This window comes from Plectrocnemia conspersa, unplaced genomic scaffold (genome assembly GCF_051122295.1).
Source record: "Plectrocnemia conspersa isolate PC_06_02 unplaced genomic scaffold, ASM5112229v1 ptg000005l, whole genome shotgun sequence".
NCBI lineage: Eukaryota > Metazoa > Arthropoda > Insecta > Trichoptera > Polycentropodidae > Plectrocnemia > Plectrocnemia conspersa.
The window spans coordinates 24092659-24104741 of NW_028277169.1; the positions used below are offsets into that span (position 1 = coordinate 24092659).

Sequence of the window (12083 nt, forward strand, 5' to 3'; positions counted from 1 at the left end):
GATTTCTTGCTTACTTGGTAAAACTTCTGTAATCATATTTTTATTTTATATATTGAAATGTGAGGTCAAGATGTGCACTAACACATATACAAATAAATTAAAAGACGTACTCGGGTATCAACGTCCAAAGCATGACGTACTGTTAAACCTTAAATTAAAAAAAATGACATTCACTTCGGGATGACCTAATACTTTTCTTAATATTATTTTAGCGGAAGTTTTCCTTCCCTAAAAATAGAAGGATCATAAAACTTTTCACACATTGGTATAAGGAATTGAGATCGTCATTTTAAATATATATAAAGCACAACATTGTTGCGGTTGAGGTTTCAGCCTTGTCACTGTATAAAAGTAAAAAAATCGTATTGTATCGTAACTTTTTGAATATCCCTCGATTGGATGTACAAAAATTTACCAGAACGTCCGACTGAATAAATACCGTCGTTTTGGAATGTATAGCATGATGCATGTTGGATCAAAACGGTGAAATATGTTTTACTATTTATTTTTGTCCATATGTCGGCGTTTTGCTCTGTAGAATACGGATGGCTGTGATTTATATGTAGGTTGAATTTCAAATCGGAACCAAAGAGCAGTTTCAGATTGATGCTAGTATAAATAAACATAGTACACAGTATAATATTTATTTTAATTAAAAAAAATACATGAAATATTAAAATTCTTGTTTTTATATTTTTAGTTGCCTTATTTTAGCTTTTGCAATAATTAATTACAAACACAAATGTATATTAACATAAATATTTATATCTTAACAATGTTTTATTTTAAGCTGAGAATATATATTTTTCTATGTAGCTATTAGGATCTAGTCCTTAAATTTATTATTTATTAAACTAAAGTGAATATCGGCGATTTTATTTGCAAGCAGATGCAATTAATACATTAATTCAGGTATTGTTTTTATTTATAAGTAGTTTATTGCTTAGTGTGTCTTTGGATACATAACTTTAGAACAATGTAATATATAAATTGTATATAAAAAGATTAAATTTAGAATGACTTTTAAAATGAAAAAAAGTGTAATTAAAATGGACTTAAAATTTATGAGTCACTGTTTCAAATAATTCAAAAGGATAATTTTTATTTAATATACTTTTAACCATTGTATTTATTGAAAAAACAGCTTTATGGAATTCACTAGCAATGTCTAAATATTTTAAGATTTTTATGATACAAGAATGATAATTAGTATTAGACATAAGTATTTTATTAATTTTTTTTTTTTTAAAAGACATTATTATTTAATTATATTAAATACGATTATTATATTTGTGAAAGCTAATTATTTCAGATTCAATTAATATTATTAATAATAATATATATCTTAACTAGATTAGTAAGTAAAAGTATAGAATCATTATCAGATATAATTGCTTTAAATATTTTCATCTCGCTTAACAAATTAATTTAAAATAAAATACACGATAAATTAATATATAAAAAACATGTTTATCGACATAAAACCCAAAATTTATTATTTTTATGTATTATTTATCGTTATTATAAATATTATGATTTATTTAATCTTAAAAGCCTTTAATAATATTGCATTTCAATACATTGTACTTGAATGCAGATTCAAGATTATATTTTACTATTTATTATTATGTCATTAGAGAATATTAATGTTTAGGCTTTACCATTTGTTAAATAGTATTTTCTCAAAATATGGATGATTTACAGCACTGTGTAGGTATGTATAATTCTGTCGATTTTTAACTGTCGAATTCTTTAAAACTGATAAAGTGCTCTCGTTAAAAGGATTAATATATATTCTGTGCTTCGTCGGCTTTTTTGAACCTGGGAATGCGTTGAGTTAGAAAAAATATTTTTTACATAATATTAAAAAGCATTGCATTATTTTGCAATATAACTATTTAAATAGAATAAAATATAACTAAATATTTTTTGTGTATACGTAATTCAATAATTAATTCTCCTAAATTTATAAATAAATTAGCAATGAAGCAAAAGCTTAAAGATATATTAAATAATAATAACTAATTAGTGTTTTTAAAATAAATAATGTGTTTGATTATATTGTTTAAAATTTATAGAGTTAAATTATTAAACGAATTTCATTATCAAAGATACATCTACGTTTGTGTCTGTAGCTCCTTCTTACGAGTCGACATATTCTGGAGGTAATTTTTAACAGAAGGCGAGGCGTAAGTCTGTTCTAAGAGCAAAGTAGTAGTCCGAACGTTGAGGTATAGTGGAGTTGAGTGTGTTTACACTTTCGTGCTGGGCTATATATATGTATATACCATCTTGCAAGTAAGCTCGTACGTTTATTGGAATCATAGTAATGCAGGCGTATTTCTTGATGGTTGCTAGGTCCGCGGGTATTGCTCGCGAGATTTCAGACGCGCGTGTGCTTGTGTCTTGACTTATGTTATCTGTTTATTTTTATATAATCATTGCAGAATATTTATTAAACCACTTTTAGGACCAAATATTTACTTAAGAATATGTTTTTGTAAGGATTATACAAGTCTTTAAAAATATTATTGCTCTATGCACTAGGCTGATATAAGGGTCATTATCCACGATGGGATATTGAGATAACACCATTATTTAAATATGTCCTAATATGTTATACATAGTGTTAAACTAAAAAAAAATATTGCGTCTGATTTTTCTTTTATAAAAATGTTTATTTTTTTCTTTTAGTCGTAAAACCACCAGGCGATTATGTGGCATCTCACAACTCACCCAAGATCCAAATCCACGTGCCTGCCAAGTACTTTGTGAGAGACACGCCCCTGGCTCTAACGAGCGTGCCTTCCGGCCATTCCACGCAGGAACAAAAGACAGACGAAGAAGACATCTTGACCACCACCGAGGAGTCGCTGCCCTTCTTCGAGGAGCCTTATAACACGACCAACGTCACCACGCAACTGGGTCAGAATGTTTATCTGCATTGCCGAGTGAACGACCTCAAAGACAAAACGGTAACAATTTAGCATAGAGAAATGTATTACGCGTATAATAACCATAACGACCGATTACTGCAAAGGGCCGGAGCGGGGATATAAAAGTTGTAAGGGCGTTTCATTTTTATACATTCGCAGCCCGTAACGGCCGCATAAATCCTTCGTCGGTCCTGTGTAATTTTATTTCGGCGATAAAATATGAATTTATATATTTGTTTATTGCCTTTTTACTTATTCTTCTTCTTGTAGGTATCGTGGATGAGGCGAAAGGGCGAGAGTCTGCATCTGATCACGTTCGGGCATCTGACGTACAGCAATGAGGCCAGGTGCGTGAAATATTTAATCAAAGTCATCTTCATTGAAAAATATTTCAGATTTTATGGAACATATTATCTCAAAATATAGAATTTTTGTCCAATCTAGTAAATCGATAAATAGCGATCACTTTATTCACATTTTTTTATGTTATAAAACAGTTTGAACGGGGAGGGGTGAATTCTAGCCTGAATAATTTGTTCATTGCTCAAACCAAAGTCTTAATACATATATATTTATTTTTAAATATGTAATAATGGTTTTTGCAATAGCATATGAATATTATGTCAGCGATATACGTTAATTATTAATAATAGTTAGACCATTATTATGGGGCGCTCTTTGCATGTAAATTTATGGGATAAAAGTATAAGTCTCTCGTACGCATTAGTTAAATCTATCTGTGTGATAAGCGGCTTAATGTTTGTCATATCATTTAAAAAAATGCTCTTACTGTTTGCCTATGATTTAGTCAAACGGTTAAAAGTAAAGTGTAGTTTGAATATTCATGTAGAAAAAATGTTGTCTCTGGGTTTTGTATCTGTCTGTGAAATGCAATTGAAATTCATATTGTTTATTAAATTGTTGACTTCAACGCATTTTTAGTAATTATCAGTTTACAATAAACGTAAATGGTTTAACCTTAATGTTATCTGATTGGATAGATGTTTTTACTTAGAAAGGGGGATTATTATTTTATTTTGATAAATTTACATATGTGTATGATTTATTTTTTATTTTTAATAAATCTTCCGTTATAACTTAACAAGCGTAAGCCCAATGCGTTACAACGGGGTAAATTTGTAGCAACTGAGTAAGTTAATTAGATATAATGAATACCTACAAGTTAGTATTAACCATCAGACTGAAATTCTGGTAATCGGTGACATCTATATTAATAATTATAAAATATTATGTGTAATATAATTTATAACGAATAGATATCACTGCAGCTAAAGCCGGTTTTTTTATTAATAACGCATATTTTTATAAATAAAAATTTGAGTGCCGCTGCTGAGGCTTGAACTCGCAACTTCAGAGTTACTAGTCTACGTTATTCCGTCCTATAAAATACTAATTATAGGTAAGAAAACACAAGTGCACTCGTTAAATAGCAAAATTTACTTGTCTGTTTTATATTAAAATATATTCATTTTTATTTTTAACACAAACATAGGTAGTACTAAATGTAATAATAGAAGGGTAGTAGAATATAAATGATATTTTATGATCAGTTGCCTTTTCCACTAGGGTCTGAGTAGAAAAGTAATATGACTAAAGATTGGTAAATTTATTTAGGGCTTGTGTGTGCTTTTATTAGCCGTGGAATTGCCTAATCTGTAAAGATAAACTTACTGTTAAAATTTATGTACGATATATTTCTGTTTATTGTATTGGCGATATGAGCCTAAAAAACGACTTTATATTTTAAATTATTACTTACAATACTTATCCATGAGATCAGGAAAATCTAGAAAAACATAATATTTGATAAACGTTCAAAAATTTATATATATATAAAAATCACTAATTATAGTCTCCCAAATGTAATAAAAATTAAAAAAATGGGGTACATATGGGATTTGAACATATGAATTTATAGTATTAGTGACCCACTTATTTTGGTCTGTCGCTGCTTAGCAAATTATTAGACTATCGTAAAAGTCGAGAAAATTTGTGCAAGACTTTAATGACGTTAAAATCAATGCATTAATGAAGTTTAAAACTATGTTAAAAATTAAAAAAAATGTTTTAAAGGTCATCATAAAATTAAATTAATCACAGTATTTTGACTTTGTATCGTAACTGAAAATTCACCCGTTTTCGAATCACATTTATTAGGTAAATTGTATATTTTAATTTTCTCTAATTATATAGTTAATATTGCAAGATATAGATTTTCTAATTAACCGTAAATTTATGTTAATATAATATACATAATTAAATATAATATGCAACGATGAAAAAACATTTTTGGCCTATTATTTTTTATAATTAAGCTAACGCTGTATACATTTGGGCATTATGTCCGAAGGTTCAAATTTCTGGTTAAAATTACAAATTATCGATCCGTAAGCTTTTAACTAAGCGTAATATGAGTACAGAGTTAATATTCGTATACCGATACTTTGACCCTATTAAAATCTTTAATATTTGGTCAAATGTTTCACTACTACATGTTTTAAATTTTAAAAATAGTTATCTTGAATTGCTACAACTCTACGTAACGATAGTATAATATAATTAAGAAAGTCAAGTTTAACTTACATATATTACATAAACGAGAGATTCAGAATTTTCTCTGAGAAATTATAATAATTGTGTAAGCGTTAAGAATATAATCTCTACACTAGTCTCTTAAATGTATTTATAGTGTAATCTTAAAGTTATCTTTATTAACTACTGAAGTAATACTTTTTTACTTTGAAGAACTTTGCAGTGGAACAACATAAGCACAAAGTTGATCCATTTAAAAGTTGTGTACAATAAATGTACTTATATTTGCAAAACGTTTTGGAAATTCAAAATAACTTTTGATATTAAGAAGTAAAGTTAAAAAATGCTGTAGCCTCTTAATTTATACATAGATGTCAACCCTCGGCTTAGATCGACATTTTTCAGACATTTTTTTCACATAAATGTCAATAAAATTAATTTACAGTTCGGTGTGTACAGTGTGTGTAATTATCTGGCGAGGAACATGAAATTAGACGCAATGAAAAGCTATTCACATTATTAATTATGAACGTCAATTTTCGATAATTTACTACACAAGAGCTTTAAAATATTATTAATTATATTAGTATTTATACAACGGAATTTCAGCTAAATCAACGACAAATTGTGTGTGTAAAAGTAATTTAACTTAACAGCTGACCTAAGTTTTCAGGATTATGAATGATGAATGCAATGTAGCGTGGTAAAAAATAATAAATATCTCAGGATAAATAATTTTAATTATTGACATTATTTATTGGCTTTTACTGTCTCTCTTTACTTTAAAAGTTGATATTACACTTAATCTTTATTAATTAATCACAAATAAAACATTACCTTTTTCTAATGTAAGTTTAACTTGTAGTCAGAAAAGAGTGTTTTTTACGTGTAATATTATTTTATACACAACTCACTTCTCATCATATGTTACTATGCCATTTAAGAATTTGACTAACGATAAATGATCCGCCTGTATTCAGTGTATCAATTAAATTCTACTATATCATATTATGTAGCACTCAAAATGTTTTATAATAATTAATGACGTAGTAATAAATCTTCCGATGATTTGAAGAGCTATTTGCACAATGCTCTTAGATGTTTGTCATCAACTTTTATCGAAGTCCAATTTGTTATTATTACACCTTCTAGTAAATTATTTTTATTATCGTGCATTAATTATTTTTAATTTTCACTTTTTATACGACTGAATTTAGTTGTAATTATGTTGAGAGTGTTTTTCTTTGGCCACCACAAAACAAGATTTGACTGTTTATATTTGTGAAAGAAGTGCCTTAAAAAGCAAAATAACTTTCGTTTTAAAAAAAAATTGAGTAACTCTGTATTTATTTTCTTTTGATAGGCGTTGTTATTATTCTCTGCGCGAGCTTGTATTATATGTACAAATATTTCATCTAGGCTTTTTTATTTATAAGACTTGCAAAAATACTATTTAAATATAATATATGCTCCAGAATTGGAAGTATACATTCTTTTTTAATTTTTTGTGTTTCATTCATATTTAATTAAGTCAAAAAATCTGACATAAAAACGGTTTTGTACCATGGGAACGTCACGTACTTATATTGCGATTATGGAAATATAGACTTTTGATTATTTTTGGTTTATTATATTTTATAATGTACACACAGAAAAAATGTTTTTATTACGCCAACGCGAACAAACACTGCGAAACGGAATTATAATAAAAGATTAGGCCGAACGGAAAAAAGCGCGAGTTTCATGCATAAAGCTCATTTCGCAAATATATGGCGCATGTCCAATTCTTTATTTCTCGAGAGCGAATATTCCACTTGAGCTTTTCATGCTTTTTCATAAACAACCACCCCTAGGGCTATCTCACTCTTTCTAAAAACGCCACTATCAACATGCACGAGCCATTCGTTCGACTTGTATGGTGGCGGAGGCGGAAAGCATTTATCTTTGGCAAATTTACAGCGCCATTGACGTTTCTTTACCCTAATAGAAAAACGAGCGACGACAGACGCCCAATATACAATATGATTCTAAGAGGACTAAAAATATATGGATGTATACACATTCAATAATAGAGGTTATTTATGGACGTTTTAAATCTTGATATACAATATCGAGTGAAAAGATTCCCAAAAGGAATTGCAGAAGCCGCGCTAGCGAATGGTAAAACATATATTCATAACTCATGGTTAGGTATGTCATCTGTCTATAAAAACTTTTATCAAAATTTAACTATGAATGATCGTAAATAACACTACAAAAAATTTGCACTTTTGTGCTACAAAGATAAAATAACTCAATTTTGATCAAATAATACGCGTTCATAAAAAAAATAAGGGCATATTTTAAATATTCTTTTATTGATTCTAAATATGTGACACCAAAGTTATCTAAATACCCGGCCAAATTCTCGAATATTTTTCCATTACTTAACCGGGTACCCGGTTCTGTTCCGGGTAATTTTTTAACACTATTATGTACTGAAACAGAGATATAATTTACGTTATGTACGAATTTTTTTAATTAAAATAATTGATTTTTGTATTTTTTTTTAATTAAAAAAAAAGTTTTTAAATAAATGGTCTAGGTTTGTCACTGAGTGTTTTTAATGTAATAGCATATAATATTTAGATTCCCATGCCTGATATTTTAGTAAAAGTTTTTAAAACATTTTCTTTTTATATTAAATAGATCAATTGAACAATAATTTACAAATTATTTTTTAATAGTAGATTATAATTTTAGCTGTTCTTAATCCGTGGCTGTACAGTTACATAGTTTCTAGGAATTAATTAGTGAATCTATTCCTTAGAGATATGCAACGTGGTAGTGAAATGGATATTCTGAAGTTTAAATATAAACTAATGACGATATATTTTGTAATCGGATATTACTATTTTTGCTACATTAGTTGAAATAACTTGTTATCTTGCTTTATATGTTAAATATGTATGTTCCGTAATTCCTTTTGTGAGTTTGCAGCTCCAAACTGTATTTATGTTTTTAAAAATAGAAAATTATGGTTAAAAAATTACTATAAATCATACATGTTTATTTTAGTATTGTTTTATGATAACATCTATAGTTTTTTTAATTGATTTTTACTAATAAATGTGATACATAGCATTATTAATTATTTTTATAAAATATATTTACTATAATATAAAATAAAATAATATTTTGATTTAAATACAAAAAACATAAAATTTATTTTAAATCATAAAAAATACAGAATCACTTACTCCTTACTAAGTTTTTAATTAATTTAATATTAATTGTATATTATTATGATTATTATCTGAAATAAGCGAAAACGATTTAAGGAACTTTGTTAAAATTTTGCAAACAAAATTTATTTTATCTCAGAAACGATATATAAAATACGACATACAGATTAAAACAGACATTAATCTAATAATTTAATATTTGAGGCAAAATAAATGGTAAATTGTTGTACAGTGTAATCAAAATGTATATGAATGCTAAAATAAATTATTTAGAATTACAGCGCTTACAATACCTTCGATGTAAAAGTAATCATATTTGAGTAAGGTGTATAATTTAATTAGATTTATTTTAAAATGACTAATTCAGCTTTTAATATATAATCTGTACATATATATGTAACATTAATTTATATGAAAGTAATTTCGATTAAAATAGTTAAGGAATTCTAAATAACTATGACTATTTTTTATTTTTTTTTATTCTGCGAAGGGTAAATATAATTTTTTTTTAAAAAACATAACACATATTTAAAATTAAAATTTGATAAAAGCTGTGTTTAGGTTTAAAAGTATTTTTAACGACAATCCATGAACATTTATTTTTATCTACAATTAAAATAATTAAGTGCTAATCTAGTGCCGCTGCTGGGACTCGAACCCGCAACCTCAGAGTTACTAGTCTGAGACGTTACGGAATACGCTATTCCGTCTTTAATAATGGTAACATTAATTAAAATCTTATTTTTAAATATTATTAGTAATAAAAAAATAAGCAACGCTAGTGAGTAGGCTCATGACGACGATGAAAAGAGTTTCTTAATCGTATAAACCTAATGTGTATGTAAAATATATATACATTATGTAAACATACAAGTGTTTAGCATTCAAGCTTATCACTTACATATCTCTATATCCTTTGAATACAAGAAATTCAAAGATGAAGATTGCGAAGCAGCAGTGATTCAATTATATCGAACACTTTGAAAGAAGGCTTAATGGTGAATCGATGCTGAATCTTGAACCTGTTCGATTGGGTTAAACTTTGTCGTTCGGCTTTATTTGCGAGTTTGTGGATTCACACGTTTTGGCTTCTTCACGAAAAGGGCTCTTCCCCAGAGGGCTCGGCGATAAGGATCGCCTGCGAAATTCCGCGCTGGCCCATTTTTGCCCTCTTCCCTTTTTAACGGAGCTAAAGTTAAAACAGTAGGTAATCCCACTGCAACCATAATAGCGGGCTTAAAGACTTTTGCTCACTAAATTTATTATTAAGACATTACAAAGCGTAAATAAACCGTAGATTTTAATAAAACATTTCCTCCTTTCAAAAGCTTTACGTACGCGCAGTAAAATATTCAAATGTTGTAGTTAACAAACAACAATACTTAACCTTATCGTAAACATCAATGTATATTATTTTTACAGAATAACAGCATTAAACTAATTAAAATATTTATTTTTAATGTTTAAATATAATAAAAGGAAATAGCACTGCATTGACATAATCAAATGCCAGGCAGACACGAAATAAATATAAAGTATCATGACGCAATGAGGAAATTGTATAGATTTTACTACTGCTAATATTATTAAGGCAAAGTTAATTTATTATTTATAGAGTTTGAGATTCATTATGTGTAAGAAGTTGTTCTGCAAATTATAATTCGAATACTGAAAGTTTCGCTATTCCTTGACTTTAATACAATGAAGAATAATAAACTTTTGTATGAAAGTTTTATAATTTTATAAATGAAATTACTTGCAAAGCTTTGTTAATAAAACTGCCACATCGTGATATTTAATTGTATGCTTATTTATTTAACAAGTTTAAAAGTAATATTTTTTACAAATTATTATAAAAGGGATTGAAAATCTCCTTCTTGTTATTGAGTCATTAATTTTTAAACACAGATTAAACACACGTGAAACCTTATTCTAGTAATGAACAACTCTTACGTAGAGATTAAAATCATAAATACAAGGAGAAAACACGCTAAGGCCTGGCTAAATATAATAAAATAAATTTGTGCGTATCGCACGTGTTTTAAGCATGCTACATACATTATTTCGTATTTTATATTACACCCCGTACATTTTCCGCCGCTCATACCTCAGACATGTTTAGAGTCTTGATTTAAGTACCTGAGCTTTTTTCGCTTGCCGACGCAAGATTCGCACGACCCTGGGGTGTAATTTGGAGGGATTACTATTCCAGTACATGTGTGACGTGTATGCAAAAATATTCCCGTCTGTGAAAATTCAGAAATTTACTACCACGCCAAATGCCATATTGTTAGCATTGCTGATTTTGAAGCCGAATGCATTTTTGCTCAAGTCACGTGCAATTTATAAACTGAATATTTGTAATTCGCGCAAATTTGCGACGGAGGTGGCGTCTGAGGATTGCCAGTGAATTTGCATGGCTTTGTCTCATTTGTATTCGCAGAAGTGTGGGCTTTCATCCTCGGAGGTTGTCTAGGATTGCGGTCACGTCCGTGCTCCCTGGCATCGGATAAGAGTCATCCCTGTTTTTTTCTTTTACTACTTTTCTGGGGTGTCACTTGTCACATTAGCCCTTGCTCGGACGTCACGTCTGAGAGAATTTTTAACCTTTTGGAAATGCTCCCCTGGGAATGTTTTTAAGTGAATACGAATTAAAATAAGAAATATATTCATGTATAATTCTACTTCTTTCTGCTATATGCCAGTTTTAAGTGCAGCGCTTGCCTTTAGTTAATACTTTTATTATTAATTAGTTACTCTCAGATCGTATATAATTTGTGTGACTTAAAGTCATAAGATTAAGAAGTGCATCGTTGAACTAAACATTTCGATTATAAAATATTACTTTGAATAATAAATAAAGGATCATTCATACATATTTATATATTAAAAATCTAGTCATAAAACAAAAAAAAATTTTTTTTTAACTATTTCTGCTGCCGAAAAGATTCATTCAAATACTGTTCGTGTGAGATTCACTGATAGCAATGTGTGTAATTTTCCTGTTTTTTAAATAAATGTATCGAAATATATATAATTATTCGAGTTTTAACATATACCTTTTTTTACAATTAAAAAAATATAGTCTGATTTAAAAAAATCCTATTTAAAAATACATATTAGGAATTTTTCATATAAGTATTAAAAAAATATTACTCTAATAAATAATTTTAAATTCACAAAAATTTAGCATTCTTCATATAGAATTAAAACATTTCTAGTCATTAAGAAATCTACTGTTGCAATAAATTAAATCTGAATAATTTATGGAATTTCTGCAGTAACAAAGTGGTATTTTCTCACAATATTTTGTATGCGACTATGCTGTAAAAAGTAATAAAAGGATCAGAATATATATTTTCAAAATAAA

General features: G+C 28.1%; 1 protein-coding gene across 1 annotated transcript in view; it reads left to right on the forward strand.

Annotated features, from left to right (window-relative positions):
* The window catches only part of LOC148235232 (zwei Ig domain protein zig-8-like), a 198575-nt gene that overhangs the window by 129263 nt on the left and 57229 nt on the right, over positions 1–12083 (forward strand). Inside the window, exons 4-5 of the mRNA XM_088186729.1 lie at positions 2695–2975; positions 3207–3283. Of these exons, the coding sequence (XP_088042855.1) occupies positions 2695–2975; positions 3207–3283 (358 nt within the window). The remainder of the gene's footprint in view (positions 1–2694; positions 2976–3206; positions 3284–12083) is intronic.